Consider the following 22,694-nt stretch of genomic DNA (forward strand, 5'->3'; position numbering starts at 1 on the left):
GGACATCAGGCACTCCTCGTAAGTCTTCCCCCTCTACATCCTTCACCATGTTTGTAGCCCTCCTTTGGACACTAATAGTTTGTACCATGACGTTTGAAACTGACACGGTACTCAAGGTGAGGTTGCACCTCTTCAGCGAGCAGGACAATCGCTTTCTTCCACCAGCCAGTAATGCCACGCTCAATACACCTCAGGATACGGTTGCCCCCCCATGCTGCCTGGGCACACTGTTGACTCACTTTCAACAAGGGGTCGACCAAGACCCCCAAAACTCTTTCAGCAGGGGTGCTCTGCAGTGTCTTATCCCCCAATCTGTATGTATAAGCAGGGCTGCCCCTTCCCAGGTGAAGAATCTGGCACTTGTTCTTGTTAAGCTTCATGCGGTTGGTGATTGCCCAGCTTTCTAATTTGTCTAGATCTCTCTGCAAGGCCCCTCCAACCTTGACGGAGTCAACAGCTTCTCCCAATTTAGTATAATCAGCAAACACCTTCTAGTCCTACTTCCAAGTAATTTATGAAAACATTAAAGAGAACTAGCTCTAGGGAACTCTGATAGTGACCAGCCACCAGAGTCCTTCCTACTTGCCCTTGTTGAAAATTGGATCATTTTTTTTGCCAGCTTGCAGACACTGAAAAATAATGGAGAGTTTTCTTCCAGTTACATTGACCAGCTTTCTGAGTAACATGGGATGAGTCCCATTGGATCCCATGAACTTCCATGCATCCAGTTGGAGCAGCAAATCCCATACATTAATCCTCTTCCAGGAAGAGGATGACATTTAAAAAAATCCCACAATGCTCAGGCTTGATTAGAGTCCTCATTTGTAATGACAACTGTCCAATTATGGAGTGCTTAAAATTCAAAGTAAAATTAGGCAAGATGAAATTAAAAAAAAAACAGATTTTATAAAAAGATAAGAACATTAAGAGATATAACAGGTTAGAGTGTTTTTTTTTCCCCAAAGTTAAGCATCAAAACAACGCAACAGCAACAAAAACTGTAACTTTATCAGACTTCATTCTCTCCTTGTTTGCCTAATAAGTGTATGCAATTCCTGCACATTTTTTCCTTCCCAATTGTTTCAGTTATCATAGTTAGAGACTTGGAAATTGTCCTACGAAGCATCGTTGAATAAACAGTGCTCATTCAGCCTAGCAAAGAGAATGCTCAGTGGAGACTTAATTTATATTCCAATATCTAAAAGACAGCTAAAGAGAAGATAATCTCCTCACCACATGGTAACAGAGAGAGACAATGGACAGAAGTTGCTCCAGAAGAAATTCCACCTGCATATAAGAAAAATAAAATCATCAAGAGAACAACTAAACATCAGGAAAAAAACTGCCCAGAGAAGTGGTGGAGTCTTACTCACTGTAAATTTACAAGATTCAGATTGACAGGACACACCTGGTAATGCATTCTAAGGCTCTCTTTCTACAGGGGGCAGCTATCAGATGATCTCGGGAGATCTCTTCCAACCTAGACTCAGAGAGAGCTTCTCCCTGTCAGCAGGGTTGGGAAGTTCAGGAAGCCGTTAATTCCCTCCAGAAACTCCCTTGGTTGCTTGTACTCTGCTGTACTGCCCTTCCAGCAAATTTCATGGTGGTTTAAATCTGTAGCAGATGCCCACTGCAGTATCCACTCACCTTGGTCTCCCTTTAATCCTAATGTAAGGTCTCATCTGGCTAATCATCAGTCCTCAGGTCCTTAGTCCTTCATGAGTTGTTGCTGTGGCTCTCTCCTCCGTGCTAGCCAATCCTTTGTCCTAAAGGGCCTGTATCACATCCACTGCAGCGCTCCAGCAATGTAAGCTGTCCGAATGTATTTTCACGGTCCCAGGGTCATCACTGTGCTGCAGCTGTACACGGGTCCTGAGTTTCTTGCTCATAAAGCCAAGAATTGTTTCAAAGTTTGCTACAATTAGCATCCTTAAAATAACCCAGTAACACTGTTGCCCAAAATAATAATCACATGCACAAAATTATCTTTGAATGACAGAATATGAGGAAAGCAACAAACAATCTTGTATGCTTTATTGATATTGAAGTACAGTCCCATTAAAAGTGGCTAAATATCACTTTAAAAAAACAACACTGAAATTCAATGTATAAGAGCCCTTGAATAACCATGTGATCGGTCAGTTACCTATACATACCAAACCTGGTCACAAAAAAAGAAAAGCAGACAAGTTTCTATATACAACCTCATACTTATGTCCCAGTTCACTCAAGCTCATAAGTATGATTTTGTTTTCTGTATTTGTAACTACTTTCTATGCAATGATCCTACACAAAGGTTGTTCTTCGGTTTATATATTACCGTAGGTGAAAACTTATGTGACCAACAAGGTACAGATCTCTTACTGTTCTTCATGGTAAGAACACTTTCTTCCTTTGGAGGAGGTATGTGTAGCGGTTCCCAAGGAATGGGGTTGCAATATGCTGGAGCTGGATATGAATTTCCATCAGGACGCCCTAAAATATTTGGAAAATATATGTAACTGAAAAGGAACATGTACACTATAGGCTTTATAATGCACGTATTTATAATAATCACCTCGACTAACAAAGATAGAACAACATCTTTGGAGGAACATAGCAAAAGCACACGACAATTCAAATCATTCAAAGTGATAAAATCTTCTACCTCTCCACTACCAGTGAGTAGCATATTCCTCATCCGTATTAAAAAAAAAAGCAGGTTGAATTCTACTCAACATTCAAAACGCTCAGTCTTCTGTATACTTAAAATATGTGTATGTATATGAATTGGCTCTTCACATGACTTCAAAGCATTTATAAATATTACTTCCTGTCACCACATATGTAAAATATACATATTTTTCCCACCAGCTTAACTACTACTCTTCATTTTACTGAGGAGAAGAATACAGTTTTCCACAATTTAATTAATTGACTGCAATTATTAACCTAGGGGCCTTAGACCGGTATCAGAAAGCCTAAAACGCAGCAGAAAGAACATGGTGTACTATCAGTCACACTTGTCTGTAGTGAAATCCCAGTGCATGCATCATGAGGTTGGGTAAAACAAAGTCTACGATGCATTCTATTGCATGAACACTACTGAGTATAGAGATATTTCTTAAAAAAAAAAAAACACACTTAAGTGATTGCAGCTGTCAGGAAGTAATGAGCTACCAATGCAAAACATGAGAGCAAAGTGTATCACCATCTACAAACAGATGTAAGCAAAAGAGCAACTGGTTGCTCATCTGCTACGTAGATTTTCTTAAGCATTCAGTACCTAGGATTTAGGTCCCAGAATATTGTCTGTTACAAATACAAATAATAATAACAATTTGATTATATGAAAAAACAAAATGAAAGTATATATACAGATTTTAATGGACATCTAATTAGCACTGAAATGTAATAGGAAATACTATTTCTTACTGCTCTTCAGCTTTCACATCATGTGGAATTACAAAGACAATTACAAAAACACAGTGACACTCTCAAAACTCCACACCATCATCAGCATTCTCTTTAACACTTCCCCTTAAAGTGAAAAAACAATATGACAACAGATGTGAGAAGGCGTGAAGCAAGTGCAAAGATAAATGGAAACTGTAGCTCAGAATAGAGGATAACTCCCACGTATCCCTTTTCAAACAGAACTTCTGCCAGACTTCTATTAATTTTTGCATCTCAGAAACTGTCTCTTTTCTAACACGGATTCTAGTGCAATAAGAGGGCACACGTTTTCTTTAACACAAACACTAACTTTAGAAGAATGTCAGCACAGCTGATATGCTGCACAGGAACGCCTGCTAAGGAACGTAATGAAATCAAAATCAATTATAATTTGGTACGCCACATTATTCTCAAGTATCTTTCTTTTCCTCTTAAATAACATAAAACATAGAATCAAAGAATCTATGAAAAACGTACAACTGTCTGGCACTAAAAGCTTTTCCAACTTACACCATATGGGATATTCATTCTCATGTGTCAAAACGAGACACTGGATGAAAATCTTAAACAGGCTTCATTTTACAGTAAATGACTGGAGGAAAGGAACCACATCCTAAGTCACTGCATATGTGTAGTACAAACCTGTAGACTTCCCATGTGGAAAGCCATAACCATTTAATACAGGGCGTGGTTTATTTTTAGCATCACGTAGCCATTCGTTAAAGATCTTCTCTGCTCTCTCTTTCTTCTCCTGCAGCTCAGCTTGCCTTTCTTTTTCTTTTTCCTGAAAAAGAAATAAAATAAGCTAAGGTGCCTCCAGACAAAGCACAAAAAATAGCAAATAAAATTTGTGTAGATATCCAGATTGCTGATGATATTCCAAATACGTTTTCAAACAGGAATACATTTTCCTGACAATTGAAAAGTCATATTTTTTTTTTCCTTTAAGTCTGAAAAAAATGAAAATCACACCCTTCTCCCCATTAATCTGGTGCTTTTCTGAGAAAAAGTTCACAGAATTCTTTTGGAAGACAACATGTGGAAAACACACTGGTTGTAAAGAGCACGTGAACAGAGCCTACTGGGCTGCAGTTAGCCTAAAGAGACTACTGCATCTGAGACGACCATCTGCTCCATTTATTTGCCCATATTCACACAGTCCTAAATCATCCTAGGCTCTGTTGCCCGTGTGGCTGCAGGAGGCTTAAGGGACAGTTAGTCAGTAGAGAGAGTAAAAACAGTATGTATAGGCATTTGTATGGGAACTGCTGAGTCATGGGCTGAACCACTGATTGAGCACCTGGAGGAAAGACCCAGTCGACCCTGGGAGCACAGGTGAAGGCAATTCACCTTTGTGACTGGAAGCCTGGCTCAACCCCTCTTAGGCCTCATTTAAGGGCTGGCTGCCACTGAGGAAGGATCTCTTCCTGGAGATTCCTCTTGGGGGGAAGCTTTTCCCTCTAAACCCAGAATCTTTGATCCTGGTGAGTGATCTATTTCCCTTCCTTTGTAGCACCTTGCTATCGTGCTGGTCCTTCCATCTCTTTTGTAACTCTTTATCCATCATGCTGGTCTTTCCAATCGCTACAGCATTGCAATTGGATTTAAAACAAGTTTAACTGATACTGCGAACATGACATATAAGAACCTACAATGACAAACAAAGGACTAAAGGGAATGTACGTTGGTTTAAATCTGTCTTCAGACTCTCATTTACTTTACTCTAACTTCAAGTTTCCTGCGTTGTGCGTTCTAGAGGTTCAGCAGAGAGACAGAACTGACTTCTGCAGGACACTAACACAACCAGTACAGAGTATTTAAGTGCGTTCCAGTTATATGAGAAATATGGAAGTTCTGCATAATGTCCTCGAGGCCCCAGAATTGGTGTGATACAACGTAAAGTATATTTAAGATAATCCAAAGGAATTAGTGTATACACTTAAGAAATAACTTACGAATCTCCTTCGCATATTAAGAACCACTGCTATAATTACAGCCAGAACATAGACAAATTCTTCTAACCACAATCCCGCAACGCTTCGTAGTTGTGTAATACAAATTACAAATTCAATCGAAAATTAAAACTGTACCGTTCACTTGATTACAATCAACTTAATGCACGATAGCTGTAGTTGCCAATATATATAATTATTATATAATACATATTATATATCTAACATAGGTAGTTATTATATTATGTACATTATATAATGTACGTAATTTGCCCTAGGACCTCAAAGTCTGTGTTTTAGGAAGCTTACAACAAGTAAGAGGTCTTCTGGAGCTCACTATAAAAATAAATAGCCGGTTAATTATTCAATCTGTATTAACATTTAAATTAGGACTCCTAGCATCAGACCAGTTCAGAGAAATAGAAAGAAAAGTACTTTGAAACACGACAGTAGCAGTGCTGAGAGAAAAGTGTCTAGAAGAAGACCTATTTTCGGCCCGAGCTGAGAAATAAAGATACAGTTTGTGGTTTGTATTTCTGTTTCTCTTATCATATCACCATTGCAGTAGGTTTGCTTGGTTTTGCAACAAAACTAGTAACAGATGTGTTTAATATGCTTCTTCCTTTGCTGGCCATACCTCAATATCTTCAATGCATCAACAGTGCAACTTTTGAAACTATTCTTAACGTACATCACTCGGTCTGACAAATTACAAATAATTTAATCAAGCAATATACTTAATATGTTAGGTAAACCCATTCAAATACATCATTAACCAATCAATACCTTCTCTTTCTTCTTCTTTTCTGACTCTTCAGCTCTTTTCTTCTTCAACCATTCGTTATACTTCACTTCGGCCTTTTCCTGTAACTGCATTTTTTCTAGTTCCCTTGTGGCTTTTTCTGCCATTTCTTTGCTCAGTTTTCGTTCTCTTTCCCTCCTTTCCTAGATGAAACAGATCAAAGAAAGAAAATTTTCAAAATGCAATATATTTCAATGGGTAGTTACTTGGAGAATACTTTCACTATGGGGTTACAAATAAAATTGTCACAAAAAATGATCAAGTCACATTGAAAATGTCACACTGAAAAAACACACTGCAACCTCTGAAGACAGAACCTGCTCATCCCTACTGGTAGACAAAAAAGTTATAAAAACATAAAATTGTTGTAACACTTAATAAAAATTCACTTTCAGGACTCTATGCAATATGCTTACTCTGATGATTATTTACTTAGACATCTTTTTAAATAAGACTTCAAACACGTCTCAGTAGTTCTAGGAAATATATCTATGTTGCAATTCACGACAACCATGTTTTAGATTAAGGAATCTACTTTTCAGTGAAACTAGAGGGAACTACAGTTCTAAACAGGAGTCAATCTGCTCCCTTCTGAGGGGCTGACATACACATCACTCTGTAAGATAAGATTCACAGAAGTCTAATCACTTCTGTGTCTTTCCCAAGTGTGTGAATATAATGGCACACAGCGTTTTGAGAGCCCTTTTCTAAGCTAACAAGCACACAGTGAAGGGTTTCTCTTGATCTGTAGAAGGAAGCGTACTCATCTGAAGAATAACAGTACCCCTCACTTCCCTTTCCTGTAACCTTTTGGAAATGCCTGGGATTCTACTGGTTCAGTACTGGTGTATCTTAGCTTACTTAGCTCTGAAGAACCTGCATACATACACACAGAGGCAAAAATCTTTACCAGACAAGCTATACATGTGCCTTGCAGGAGAAACAGACTTGAGATGAAAGATTTTCCATTTCACAGAAAAGAAGTGCTGAATAAAAATGTTTTTCTTTAAGAAATCTTTTTCCTTTAAGTTCCCTGCTACTAATTGGAAGAATCTAAACTATTCTAGACACTGCAACAAATGTTTACGATACCACTTGAACAAAGGAGATTTGCAGTTTAGCAGGAAATTACGCAGTTGGCAGTAAGCGTACCTAATACCCAGAACTACAACTGTAAAGTAAAATAAACTGGCTATCTTCTGCAGTGAAAAGAGGAAAAACATACTTACAATATGAGCAGGAATATTCTTTCCTTCCTGTCTTACTTGTTATAAACATAGAAAAACAGAAAGCCAGCTCTTCTCTCCTACCTTCCACTTTTCTTTCAGATTTATTGCACTTCTGGAAAATCCAATTACACATAAAGAAGTGGGAAACATAATAGCGGAGCCGGAGGAGAGCACTATGATCTTAATTTGATCAGATCAGAATATTTGCTTGTCCTTCATGATAATACCCATCAGCAACCCACTGAAGCAGCATCACAAAGAAGAAAAGCAAACTTATCCTGGCCCTGCAAAACACTAACTTGTTTCTGCCACTTATTGCACAAGGTGCAAAAATGGGACCAATAACCTGAAAGTAATGGATTTTCTGTTAAAAACGTCTGCTGCTTTTATTGTAAGGGAGTACTGGATAACAACAATTTTGAGTTCAAATCCTTATCCACACTACAAGAAATTGTCTTGATAAAGAAGTCCTTTCAAGCTTACCCTTAGCTTACTCTTGGCATTCCTTTTATTGTAATATGTCACGACACTAAATTGCTGTCCTCTAATCTGAAGGAGATAGCTTACAGGAGCACAGTAATGCAATTAATTCTATCTATGTTCGACAGTACTGGAAGCGATAATGTGATTTTAACATCTGCATCTACGATATGATTTTTTTAGTATGCTTTATTAATGGTATTTACCATCATCTCCAAGGTGTTAGTTTCTGTGTCACTGAATGTCAATAGGTGCTATTTTTTCTGGAATTCAGTGACACACCTTTGCTTCATACGCCCTTCCACGTCAGATGCCATTTTGTCAGTCTGTCCCTCTGCGGCCAGCAGTCACACGGCAACAACGCGTAACAGTCTTGGTGGGAAGGTTCACCCTCTACTGACATACCATCAACCACCTTTGACATAGTGGGCCATCAGAATAAAACAGGAGGCATTACTTTTGGAGCAGCTCTCATAATTACTGATCACAACTACTACCAATAAAAAGAACTACAGTCTGTATGCGGGTCTGAAGCATCACCTCCATGAAAAACAAATCATCTGTCTTTTCCCTCCTTTTGGTAAAAGGCATCTTATTCTCTTTTATTCAGAGCTGTTCCTTTACCCACCCCCCGCTACCAAACATTCTCCAAATGTATCTCTCAACAATTCCTATCTCAAACCAATGATAGTCTGAGACACACAGCAAGTGTTAACGTAGATGAGAGATGATACATGCCAAAACAGTGCGTTGAAGCCATTTGTCAAGAAAGGCTTACAAGGATTTCAAGTCCTTCGTGACTTGGTGGCTATTGTTCATCAGCACTTCACACGAAATTACAGAATTTAACGTATTGTAAATTTGTAAAAAAGAAAGGATATTTCAAAGTCAAAGTTTTTTAGCTAAGAGTCTCATGTAACAAGCAGGAAAATAAATACAGGAAAAGCCAAACTAATGGGACCCTTTCCTATCTAAGGGCGTTGTTCAATGGTGGACAATAGTTAAGCAGAAAATAGGCTAAAAACCTTTCTAAAGGCTGGAATTAAAAGGAGGGGTAGGGAAGCTTCTTAGATAATGAATTCTTAATCGCAACACTTTAAATGAGTTTTGCCAGAATCACGCCATCATTCAAGTTGAAAAAGTCCTTTAATGGACTACTTAGACTAGTCCAACTCCCCTGCAATGAACAGGGACAGCTACAGCTCCATCAGGTATTCAGAGCCCTCTCCAGCCTGACTCTGAACGTCTACAAGGATGGGGCTTTCTCCACCCCCCTGAACAACTTGTTCCAGTGCTTCATTACCCTTATCATAAAAAGCTTTTTTCTTATATCCAATCTAAATCTCCCCTCTTTTGGTTTGAAACCATTTTCCCTTGCCCTGTCACAACAGACCCTGCTAAAGAGTCTATCACCTTCGTTCTTGTAGCGCCACTTTAGATACTGAAAAGCCACTCTCATGCCTGCCCAGAGCCTTCTCTTCTCCAGGCTGCATAGCCCCAGCTCTCTCAGCCTGTCCTCGCAGGAGAGGCGTTCTATCCGCTGGATCACTGTGGCCCTTCTCTGGACGCGCTCCAACAGGTCCATGCCTCTCCTGTACTGAGGACTGCACATCTGGACGCGGTACACCAGGTGAGATCTCACCAGCGCAGAGCAGAAGGGCAGGATCACCTCCCTCACCCTGCTGGGGACACTGCTTTTGATACAGCCCAGGATACGGCTGGCTTTGAGGGCTGTGAGGGCACACAGCTTCCCGTCCACCAGTACCCTCGAGTCCTTCCCGGTAGGGCTGTGCTCCATCCTTTCATCCCTCAGCTTGTACTGATAGTGGGGGCTGCCTCGACCAAGGCGCAAGACCTAGTGCTTGGCTTCGTTTAACCTCATGAGGTTCTCCTGGGCCCACTGCTCAGCCTTTCTGGGTCTCTCTGGACGGCATCCCATCCCTCAGGAGTGTCAACCACAAACTTGCTGAGAGTGCACTCGATACCACTGCTGATGTCCATTGATAAAGATGTTAAAGAGCATCAGTCTCTCAGTTCTGATCCCCAAGGAACACCATTTGTCACGGATCTGCATCCAGATGTTGAGCCATGGACCACTGCTCTCCAGGTTCGATCCTGCAACCGATTCCTCATTCACTGAACAGTCTACACATCAAATCCATACATTTCCAATTTGGAGACGAGGATTTTGTGGGAGACTGCGCTAGCTGCTATCTCTGCTGTCCCGAAGTTAAATAAGGCCCCATGTAAACAACAAAACGCCATGCAGACGACCATGACAGTCAAAGCTATTGCTAAAGTTTTACTTCCAATGAGGTATCGCAAGGACTGGGAGAGTCACTATAGAAGAGCACACTTTGCAGCCACCCAGAAGTTATTCTGCAAATAAATCAGAAATGCTTCCTTTTTCTCTCTAGCACAAACCAACTCCTCCTTCAGAAAGGTGGTTTACATCACATTTCCAGCTGCTTTAATAATTTGGTTCATGTCAGGCTCCTGTCACTCCAGCCTTCCCAGCTTCCTCCTATTCTCATTACTTTTTCTTATACAAGTCTATCAAAAAGGCTAGGAATGTGCACATTAATGTGCATTTTCTTCAATCCTTCCTTCACACTCCTTCCACATATGTCAGGGGGAGGGAAATTATATAATTTGTTTGTGTGGCGTTGTCAGATTGGGTTTTAAAAATTCTCTTTGATCTTGTGTTCCAAACAGACATACCCTATTCACTAAACCACTAGTCGGTTTACATACGCTTTAAAATATGATTACACACGTTGCATAAATTAAGGTATTGATTGTAAAACATCCCATTACTTACTGCAGGAAGAGCCTGTTCTCCTGCCACCCCACCCAAACAGATTATTAAGCAGAAAGGATACAAATCTGGCCCGAAGGTTTCACTGCTATGGGTTGCGATCCTATCAGGCCTCGGAACCTAATAACAACTGGGCTGGGTCGGTACTTGGAAATCCCCCACCCAGAACGAAGCCAGCCGTGGCACAAAGCAGCACTGGTGATTCAGTAGGCAGTGTGTGCCTTACTGAGTCAGTACCAAACCAATGTCTCATCGACAGAACTATTAACCTTTCAAGAAAAATCAGACCTATGGACGTGTTGAGACTTGCCAAAGGAATTTTACATTTGACGAGGCATCACACTTTACTTAGCGTTTCTGCCTTCTGTCAGAAAGAGTTTCTAAGGCAGAAAACAGCCCAATTACCGCTCAAACAGAGACAACATATCCAACTGGAAGAAAATTAATAAAACATACATTCCTGTATTTTCTTATTAATAATTCAATGAGAGGCTGTAAAAAGGATCAACTGCCAAGCCGTTTTATATTCTGCATTTTCTATGCACGGTCTCATGGTAGAGAGGTCAATCTTTAAAGGTTTCTTCCAGCACAAACCACGCTGTGATTCTATGAATAGAATGATGTCCAGAAATGCACGCTGTTTTATTTCTTAAGATACTTCTCACAGCAATTGTTTGCTTGTTCTCCACTCTACAGCGTATGAATGGTGTTTTTCTTTTCAGACATGCCCGATGGTTGTATTTAATAGCTCTGACGTCTTAGGTTCTGTATTCCAGTATCATTTTATACTGAATGATGGCAAAATACAGGAAAAGACCACACTGTCAACATCAAAACATCTATGCAAATTTCTTCATATAACTTCACAGCAATCCGGAACGTCAGTTGCATTCAGCAACCTCAGAAATATAGGTCATTCAGCCAATTGTTAATATCTTTTCAATTTAGCCCTATTACACAGCTCAATCACCGACCCTGGCTCACATGAATACTTCTATAACCTCTCCAGAACTGGCAAGAGGAGAGAAAGGAGATCAGTGGCATAACACTACCAACAGGCAGGTTTACAACAACGAACACAAAGTCAATGTAGACTCTACTGCAGTTTAGAAGTTGGAGGCTTCTAAGAGTTACAGATACAGAATCATTCTCCTGAGCCGTGTTTCTTAAAAGAATTGTCATGTGGGTATTTGATGTAAGTGACAAGCAGAAAGTCTCTGTGTATTTGGTCCGTGAATACTCTTTGTAGTCTTCAGAAGAATGCAGACTCCACGAAAGCTGCCACAAAACGCACGCACTCGTATTTTTATCATCTGCCACTCCAAATTTAACCTCCGCAAGACTACCCACAATTCCTTTTAACACGAAACATGAGAAACTAGTTCATTCTACTACAGAAATCTCAAGGTAAGCCTTACACAAATAAGATCCAAGTACAACCTAAAATTATATCCATAGCATTGGCCTTGTACAACCTCAAAGGTAAGTTCCACGTCAAGAAACATCAAACATTGTACTTCAAAAAAAAGACTATTTTGTAATGTATTTCACATTCCAAGTTTAGATGCTGAAAAATACCACTCCCGCATAACTGAAATTAAATATTCATTAAATATTCATTAACTGGAAGAAAGACAGCATGAGCGTGTCTTTTTAGCTTGAAAGTCATGCTCAAAGTGCTGAACAATCTGTATGCCGTATTAACAATAGCAAGAGTTAATATGCAATCAGCAAAGTCCTTGGAAAAAGGGTTGTGATCTAAGTCTCCCTTCTGGGAGGACTCATGCAGCATACCAAGAAAGAGAAGTTGTCTCCAAGAATATTGCTATTTATTATTTCATAGTGTGATGGTCCTAGCTTTCATGTTTCCTATTGCCTCTTCCTCATAAGGATTGTCAGCCAAAAGCCAAGTAAATGATAAAAAGATGTATTTTTCAATGAAAAAGCAACAACAGCGAATTCTCCCATCCTGTAATTTTTCACATTAGAATGGTGTTTTTCAGCAAGCAAGGGAGCCTTAAAAAAAATCAAATCAAAGGGAGTCTGAAAGAAGTCAGAGGAATAAAAAATTTGACCATCAAAATTCTAAGAGTAACACCTTTTTTTGCTCATCTTTAGTTTGAACAAGAAATAAAAAGCAATGCCTTATTCTCTAGTCAATGACACAACGCATTTGAGATCACAGAATCATAGAACGGCCTGGGTTGAAAAGGACCTCAAAGATCATCTAGTTTCAACCCCCCTGCCTTAGGCAGGGTCGCCAACCACTAGACCAGGCTGCCCTGAGCCACAACCAGCCCGGCCTTGAATGTCTCCAGGGACGGGGCAAGAGATGTTAGTCAAATTAACACTGGTATCAGAACATTTTGTTTTTTCCAATGCAGTGTGTAATTTTACTATTTATTCTCACAGCTTTGCTGGATGTCACATTAATATAACAGTGAATATTATATGCAAGTTAAAGACAAGGATATTAACAATATGAGTTAGAGAATTCACAGAATCATAGAATCACCAAGGTTGGAAAAGACCTTCAAGATCATCCAGTCCAACCATCTGCCTATCACCAATAGCTCTCACTAAACCATGTCCCTCACACAGCATCTAGATGTTCCTTGAACACCTCCAGGGCTGGTGACTCCACTGCCATCCCGGGCAGCCCATTCGAGCTGTTTAGGATGCAAACATTCCGCTCTTGAGATTTCAGTTACTGTTACCAATGTGTATGATATACACTTACCGGTTTGGGCTGGGATTGAGTACATTGTCTTCACAGTAGCTTATAGGGTTCTACGTTTTGGGTTTGTGACCAAAACAATGTTGGTAACACACCACCGTTTTCTATAAGGCTGAACAGTCTCAAGGCCTTCTGTTTCTCGTGCTGCCCAACCAGCAAGTAGGCTGGGGGTTCTCATGAAGCTGGGAGAAGATGCAGCCAGGACAGCTGACCCAAAACTGACCAGAGATATTCCGTACAATATGAGATTATGCTCAACAATAAAAGCTGGGCGGAAGACGGAGGGGAGAGAGGGAGACATTTGGAATTACAGCATTTGTTTTCCAAAATAACCATTCGGAATGATGAAGCCCTGCTTTCCTGGAAATGGCTAAATGTCTGCCTGCAAGTGGGAAGCGGTACATTAATTCCTTATTTTGCTTTGCTTGCACGTGAAGCTTTTGCTTTATCTCTTAAACTGCCCCTATCTCAACTCGTGAGCTTTCTCTCTTTCACTCCTCCAGCTCTCCTCCCCATCTTGATGTTGCATGGGAAGGTACAGAGGAAAGTGAGAAAACAGCTGTGTGGTGCTTAGCTGCCCACCAGGGCTAGCCAACAACAATATATAATGGAAGTTTCTATACATACACTTAAGCATATACATGAATTGAATTCTCTTGGTATGTCTAAGTCTATATTCTACCATTATTCTAAAAATGAAGTAGTTTTGCAGTTAATAAAGGTGGATACCACAGGACGGGAAAATACATTAAATAGAGTGTAGAGCATGAAGAGAACTGCATCAGTCAATTTAAGAGTTTAATCAAAAACTACTGTCATCAGCCCTTACCTTGAATTCAAATATCTTATTCTGCATTAATTCATAAATTTCTTTTAGCAACTTCCTATAAGAATATACTATTCTAAAGAATTAAGTGGCCACATTATTTTACAGACATTTCACAGTTCATGCATCCACAACGCATTTCTGAAAGCCTCCGGTACTCTGATTTGACTGCACTTCATCACTATATCACTACTTAAATGTAGCTAATTTAAGCATTCAATCCCACAGCTGTTGATAGGAACCAAAGAGACTTCACATCTGTGGATCAACAGTTACGTAAAAAAAGAAAAAAAAAACTTGCTACTGTCAACAACAAGCTTCCTATTCTATGGCAAAACAATAGGGAGTCGTTCATATGTAACTGGGGTTCTTCACATACAGACTTGTAAACACAGCACTCTTGAATCTTCAACCCAGATTATGCTTAGAAACTATAACGGTAGGGGCTGGGGCCCTGTTTACATGAAGATAAGAACAATTAGTGTGAGACTGTACAGAAGTCCATCATCAAAACCATCCTCAGTTCTTTGCAGAAATATCTGGAAAAGGCTGTAGAGTAAAGAAGAAAGGGAGTCTGGAAAGACAGCGGTTTTATAAACCGACGAGTTCTCTGTACTGCTCCTCATCCACGAGAAATGAAGTTTTAAGAGTAAAGTCTTCCTGGAAGAAGGCTACATATGTTTTAATTTATAAACTCAAGGGCAGATGAGGGAACAAAACAAAACAAAACCAAAACACCAAACTGGCTTCAGTCAGCAGCTTACTTATTTTCCAAAACAGAAGACAAGCTTCTTACCAGCACCGCCAGAAACTTCCACAGGAAGCAATGAGGCAGTAGAACCAGCGTCTGGTCACGCTGTGAAGAAAACCGGTACAGACCATTTTGGACAAACTCTGAACAGTGGTGGTCTTCAAAGGAAGTAGTACAAAAGAAAGTATGAACGAGCCATCAGCTCTGAACATCTACAGCCTCACCTATGAAACTTTTGCTGCTCATTTTACATCCAGCCACAGTCTTCTAATCACACGTTCATCCATCAGCATTTAGATAAGAGAGAAAAATCCTTGGAAGGAAGCAGAGATGGAATTTCCAGATATTTTGAAGGTATTAAAAATCTACCTATGGCACTAAGATTTATCACCTTTCTGTAGAGCTGCACTGCTTCAACCCCAAATAAACTACGTGTATATTTATGTCAGATTTATCTCTCGCAACTTTACTCTACATAACGTTAACACATTTACACATCTGTGGTTAACGAAACCTAGAACAAAAACAGTAATAAAAAATATGACAACAACAAAAAGCATTCAGAATGAACAGACATGAAAGAAATTAAGCTTTCACAACCACTAATTCTAATCCGAAGACATGAAACAGTGGTTGGTTTTCAATACCTATTCAAGATGTACCTATGTGATGAGAAGGGAGATCAAGGATGCCAGTTCCTTTTTTAAGCTTTGCAGTTCAGCCGTAAATTGTCTGCATAGAGCTCCTTACCAAACTGGAGTCTAACTACAGCAATTAGCAATCAAGTAATCATTGTAGCATATCAGAAACAGCAAGACACGTTCTAATGGTTTTGCTCAAAGTCCAGTTGTGTGTACCAGTCAAATCCATCTCAAAGTAAGTCTTCGTTAATCATGAAAACATGACATTGGACAACTCTGCTTTCTCAGCGTTTATAATCATACACACCTCATTTTTATCTATAAATCTACCAAAAACGAAGAAAAAGATTTTAGTGTTGGTTTCAAATTTTCTTCTGGAATCTAACTCCATGTCCGGAGATACCTTCAGAGTTAAAATATATTGTCCAGTATTCCCGTGACTTGTAACATAGAGCTCGATTACATCTAAAACAGAACAAACCAGACAGACAATTTACTGTCTGCCCACAAATGACTCAACCTCAGGAGACAGAGAAAGTAAAATAGTTTTTGTCCAGCAGAGATCTAGTACCTTAATGACTCGTAAATTTTGAAGGCACTAATAGAACCACGATAGCACCTGACAGCCGATTTTATTAAGGTTTTCCTTCCTTGTGAGCTGCAAAATTTCTTTATATTTCCATACATATTTCACAGCTTAGAATGCTGATAGCTCATATTTCAAAATACTGTTTCTAGTTCACTTTCAACCTTTGAAATCACAAAAGCTGGTCTACATCACAGTTTGCTAAAAGGTGATGACATCTTGATTCTCAAAAACAATTCATGCAAAAAGACTGGAAGCGTGCAAAAACCTCACATTGCACAGTTTTAAACAGTCCATCCTTCAAATCCATACCTCTCCAATTCAGAGAGAAGGATGTGATGAGGGACCCTGTCAAAGGCTTTGGAGAAGTCCAGGTAGATCACAGAGGTAACACCCCCAAAAGGACTGTCTCCTGTAGAGTAAAGTATTTTCTGTATTCTACACAAAGAGGCGAGAATCACCAACTGGATACAAACAGAATGAGTGCTTAATATTTGTTTTAGTGAAGAAAAAGGAGTTTTGCCCTCAAGGAGCACCTTTTCCCACCGATAGGAGGAAATAACGAGACCTTTTGCACATGTACACACATTCTCTGACAAAAAATCACAGCAAGTTTTCATGAATCCAACCTTAAACTTCATGTGAAATCTTTAACAAACGCAGATTTAGCCACTGAATTGGCATGCTTGTTATTCAGTATGCGTTATCCACAGATCATCTTGTGGGAACTTGTAGCGCGGATGGCTATGCAGCACAAATGTTAACATCCTGAAGAAAGCTAAGCCTTCAAAGATCAGTTTTTTCTTCATTTGAGTGTGGTTTACAGAAAAGACAAGCCAATGAATCATCTGATTTAAATGAAAAACAGATTAGTCTCGGTAAGTACTTGGGACACGGCCTAGCAATGACCATAAGCTTTCAAAACATAACATGTAGAAGTCCAGACACAGATACTTCTCCCCCCCCACCCCATTCTGTGAAATGATGTTACTGGTCCCATCGACAACAGCAAGGAAAAGTTCATCAGTAAACCCACAAAGATAAATTTACAAGGAGGACACAAATAGGTAGAGATGTACAGAAGTTGATTGAGATAGACACTCTTGAGAGAGTTGTTGATGTACTTCACCGCTTTGAACTGTGAACAGTTTTAACACGTAACTCGCACTCATTTAACCCAATGAATATTTGCATGCAGGAAGCTGCTTTTTTTTTTTTTTTTTTTTTTTAAGGTGAGGAACAAGTCATTGTTTGTGCTGGATAATCCATCTTCTACTTTTTGCTGTGTACTTAATAAGGAAGGTCCCTTTCTACATTATAATAAACGCTTAAATCAGGATTGCTGTAGTTCAAGGTTACGCTAATCATCCAGTCGGCACCAAAGCTAAAAGAAATTAGGAAGCTATGTTCAAACACAAGTTTTTCTAGGGGCCCTAGACTAAACTGGAAGATGAAATGGTGAAGATAAACCTATTAGCCCTTGATATCTAGCCAAAGTAGTGCTATTATGAAATTTTTCATCTGATTTTACTAAGAACCAGCAGTACAGAACAGTAATAAACTGGAATTGCTTCAGACCATAAAACAGTGAACAAATATGCCCATGAATTACCAGGGGCCAAACAAAACCAAATCTCCCAAACTTTTCTATTTTTGCCACTCAGTGCACACGCTGATTGTTTGAGAGAGAGCTGTACAGTGTCCTGCTGAGATCAGGATTGTGGCTGCTTCTGACATGGGACTTTGGCATCCTCTCCGGAGAACTGAACGAGATTTCCCGATCCCATTCTGAAACGACTTTTTAGATGAAGAAATTCCCAGTCGCTAGCTGTGGGCTACCGAGAATTTCCTGAATCTGGCCTCACACCTCAATTATCTCTCTGAACTCTACCATACTATTTGCCTGTCCGCAATAGTACTTAACTAAATCCTTTTTCTGGCTCTACTCGGTGAACGAGACATTGCAGTTAAGTTGTAGACTATAATCAATATGCTCAGGCATTGAACCTAGGAAGTCAGAAAGACTAGGGTATACCGAAGACCAGAAACCCAGCTGTAATTAGCAGATGGCTGCTGCAAAAGATGTAGGACAACGATCAGTTATCTGAGTATTCAGAAAACAAATCTCTTTATACCTCATGGGAAAGAAAGAAAAAATCAGTCGTGGAAAATTGGTTAACTGTGTTTGCAAGTTTTGGTAATTTTCAATTAGAACAGTTTTTCCTTCAGCAAACTGAAAACGTGGTTGTCCAAACAGTCTAAGTAAATTGTACATAGGTTTACTTAAGCACAGCATGTGCCAGAATACTTGCAGCTGAAGTATTATTTACCTCTTCTCTTTTTTTTTGCATCCATTCCCTGTGCTTCTCTTCACCTATCCTTTTCCTTCTCTCAAATTCTTCCCTCTGCTTCATTTTCTCAAGCTGTATATTCATTTCCTAATTAAAGAGAAAGCACACATCTTTAATATGTCACGATTACATATACCAGTATGCTCAAAAGTTAAAAATTACATTTGGAATACTTGTCTTCATCAAGATTTTGGAAAAAATGAATGACAGTTAACACAGAAACATTCTGAAATATAACCAATGGAAACATATAATTTTTACAGTATGAACTGCAAACAGATACTTTTGTTGGGCTCTGGGAACACTACAACAAAACAAATCCCTCCTTGGCTTATTTAAACGTCCTCAAAAGGATCTCAATTGGTACGACTACTTTTCTGCAATACTTAAAATTTAGATGGTTTGCTGCTCTGCATTCAGGAAGGCATCAAAGCTAAGTGCTGTATTACTCACCTGTGACATATAGTATCAAAGCTACGGGAACGTTAGGGCTTAAGTTTATTGAAACTGAAATTTTTAAGGATTTCATCAAATTTCAGAACTAGATCCTTATTTTAAATATAAGAGAAGAAATTCCAAAGTATTTCATCTTTGCAAGACATACAGTAAATACACCATTACTTACGACTCTTTGAGGAAATGAATCAATAAAGAAAAATCATGATTAAGGTAATTTCAGACATCTAGTATCCCTAAGAGTAACATCAGAACAAAGTATTATTTGTCAATGAGAATTCGTACCTTCAAGCTCCAGATGGAATTACTTCCATTAAACTTATGTTATGGTCCCTAAAGTGCAGTCAGTTTCACAGAGAACCTCCTCTTCTATGACGCTGGTTTTGAATTTAGTAAGACATGAAGAAAAACTAGGAGCTTGCAGAGCGCTTGAAGAGAACACTTACAATCCAGACAAAATTTGAAAATATAGTTGTTGCTGAGGCAAAGTTTAAACAATTAACATCTCTTTTGAGTTCTGAGGCAATCGTATCACAGGGATCCTGGTTTTGATAAATGGTGATGGTCCCGCAAGCATCTTAAGGACTGTACCCACTATCCACTCCAAACGTGTATCCACATTTCCCACATTCAGGGCAGACTCAGTGTTGTCATCAGCAAAAACTCCAGGACTTGAAACTTGTCTCTTAGGATACTAGCTTGGAACACTTTTAATATGTAAATGCAGTAACACATTTTTATATCGCAATCACACACTTCGTCCCATTCTGGTATCTTACCGAAGAGTCAACTCTATCCGTTCCCCCAAATGAAAACATTTACCATTGCTTTCTACCTGGCTTTAAGAAACACTTGTCCTATAACTACTTCTAATAGATATTTAAGAGAGCAACCTTATGTGATGTATAAGAATAAATCGCTTTAGTTCCTCCTCAAGACCATATGAGAAGTCCATAGAGAAACAACATTTGCGGTACGACAGCAGAAATTACTCTGGCTCTATTTTTTGCGCTTACACATCAAAACGGGGACAGTTACTGAACTAGAATCTGAAGGGAAGGTTGTGAAACGTGTGGGGAACACGAATAGACCAGAAAATGTTGCTGAGGATTAGCAAACTATTTAGGTGTTTTGCTGACCTCTACAACACTCTTTGAAGACCTTGCAGTGGTGGGAGTTCTAGAAACAGCGTGAGGTAACCCACATTAAAAAAAAAAATCTATACGTTACATACACTTTAGAGATGAAGTGAATCACAGAAAAGTCAGGTCGTTGTTCAAGGTCAAATGGTAAATCAGTAACTAAAGCGAGAAATTATCTAACTTTGATGTGATTATTCTAACCGCTACCCAATTCTCCCAATTTGACTTTAAACAATAGTATCATTCAATCAACTGCAACTACAAATATATTAATCAAGAAAAGATAGAGTGCTCACTTACTTCTGCCCCAGTCTCAGTGTTCAAGAACTGTTGGTTTGCAAGGGGGGCAAAAGATGGAAGGAGGGAAAGAAACCCTGGCGTGTAAAAGCACAGTCTGGGGAACGACACCAAGCAAGTTGTGCAATTACCCACTGAGCGGGGAACAACACCGTGTCTCATGTATAACCAAGCAGCTTGCAATGCTTACGCCCAGCACACACCCTGTCGTGTTATACTACCTACACACAGGCATATGTAACCATGATGAAAATCAAGGTACAAATTACATCGATACATGATGCTCTTTTCAACTTGAGCCATTACCTGCTGGGAGGATAAGCAAAATATTAAAGAGCACCATTTCAACGACGTGCAACGCGTAGCAAAAGAGAATGCTCACGGCACAAATCACATTGCTGCTGTCAAACACTAATGCTACAGAGATCTAAAGAAACTACAAATAATGGACAGCGTGGCTAGTTTTTCTAAAATCAACAGAAAATAGAACCCTGATATTTGGTACTTGCTATTTGCTACTAGATTTGATGTCAGGCTAAGATATATTCACCTCTGCAGCTCTAGCTCGTAAGCGGGCACGTAGTTCCTTCTCTTTTTCAATAAACCATTCTTCCCACGGCGAAAGATTATCTTTCAAAGGAGACTGCTCGTTTCCTTCTGCTATTTCAAAGTCATCAACCTTCCTGAGACAAAAATGAGAAGTGTAAAAGAATATTACCTGATAGAACTTCGATTGAAAATATACCCAGTGCTGTTGTCTCAAAAAATCACATTTATCTGTATTGTGACAAAAATTAGATTATTTTTCTACTTGTGTGGCAGCATTTATTTTGCGTTCCTCACCACCCCCCTTACGTTCTACTTAACAAATTCTAGCTTGCGATTTTTCTTTCTGTTCCAGACTGTGGAACAGGTTCAAACATGACCTTTTATGAACTAACCAACACCTATCAACAGAAACGTGGAAGCGTCGCCTCTCTTCTCACGTATGGAGAACAAGGGAAATCACTGATTTTACATTAACATCCTCTCACTGAGAGGCTCAAAGTGGCAAGCAGCCTTTTGCAAAAACAAAGTAAAATCACGATTATTTTCACTCCTCCAAGTCCTACAGAATCGGAGGATATCGAATAGCTTCAGCACTCAGAATCCATTCATTCTGAGTCAAAATTTTCCTCTATAAAGCACATTCGCAGGGAATACGCCTTAAAAAACACGGCTTGTGCACAACACTTAGGGATATTACATGAGGTATGACTTTTAGCAGAACACCTTGCATAACTCGCTCATAACTTCACTCACGCGTAATGCAATGATCCTACCTCCAGGCAAGAAATATGTTTTATAATATTCTGTACCTGTACTCCCTCCTAAGTAAGAGAGTACAAATAGGCTTTAATTCAACAAACAACATTGAAAACATGCCAGATTTCTTTAAGCTTTCCTCTCACGCAGAAATTTTTCTTAACAACAAAACAGTGACATGAGGCTTCACGTTAATATTTTATATGCACTCTGCAAACACCTACCTACACGCTTCACTACAGCGAGTAACTCTGTTTGCTTAAGCTATGAAAGAGGCATCCCAACAAGCATATTACGTTAATGCTCCCGAAATTAATCTTCTAAGTGTATATTTTTAAATACACTTATACGTCTCGCATATTCACAAGGAATTAGAGATGTGGCAGTGCGATGGAACCGGCAGAACACAGACACACAACGTGCAGAGAAGACTGCTGCAGGCCAGCCCTCCTGGCACAGAGCCGTCCACCTCCTGCCGATGCCATGGCAATCCACACAAAACCTGAATTTTGCTGGACCCCCTGCTAGAATGCCGGCACATTCATGGCTTTCCTCGGAGTAAGTAAAACGAAGTACCATGCTCACAAGCGTACGTTTGTATTTCAATAAGTAGTTTAAATTAAATTAGATGAGTTTGGCATTAAAATTCAAGTCTGAAGAATGGCATCCACCATCCTAGTCACACCATCCGACGTAATGCTGATCTATACTGAAATGATGACAACACCTAACACCATTACACAAGGCCTCCTTTTCAGCTTATCTCTTCTACAAATACTAATTTTCTCATGCCAAATGTCTGCCTCTGGCTAATTCTTATGTAGTCTCAAGAGAACAACAACGCTCTGCTCAAGGACATGATTTAGTGGTGGGTTGTTAGGGTTGT

The 22,694-nt window shown here is 39.4% G+C and overlaps 1 protein-coding gene across 17 annotated transcripts in view; it reads right to left on the bottom strand.

Moving 5' to 3' along the window:
- The window catches only part of CCDC34 (coiled-coil domain containing 34), a 93,761-nt gene that overhangs the window by 68,740 nt on the left and 2,327 nt on the right, over nt 1-22,694 (bottom strand). For 8 of the 17 annotated variants that reach the window (XR_002440103.1, XM_021401115.1, XM_021401109.1 and 5 more), the window contains exons 2-6: nt 21,054-21,186; nt 18,588-18,695; nt 6,174-6,332; nt 4,078-4,219; nt 2,365-2,475 (exon numbers count right to left, since the gene is read on the bottom strand). Coding sequence is in view for 11 of the 17 variants with exons in the window: in XM_021401115.1 (XP_021256790.1) it covers nt 2,365-2,475; nt 4,078-4,219; nt 6,174-6,332; nt 18,588-18,695; nt 21,054-21,186 (653 nt within the window). In the remaining 6 variants the exon portion in view is untranslated. Of the gene's footprint in view, nt 1-1,233; nt 1,288-1,647; nt 1,885-2,364; nt 2,476-4,033; nt 4,220-6,173; nt 6,333-18,587; nt 18,696-19,349; nt 21,010-21,053; nt 21,187-22,032; nt 22,369-22,694 lie in introns of those variants that run through there. The other 9 variants (XR_002440104.1, XR_002440105.1, XR_002440106.1 and 6 more) reach the window with 7 other exon arrangements.

This window comes from Numida meleagris, chromosome 6, assembly GCF_002078875.1.
Source record: "Numida meleagris isolate 19003 breed g44 Domestic line chromosome 6, NumMel1.0, whole genome shotgun sequence".
NCBI classification, from domain to species: domain Eukaryota; kingdom Metazoa; phylum Chordata; class Aves; order Galliformes; family Numididae; genus Numida; species Numida meleagris.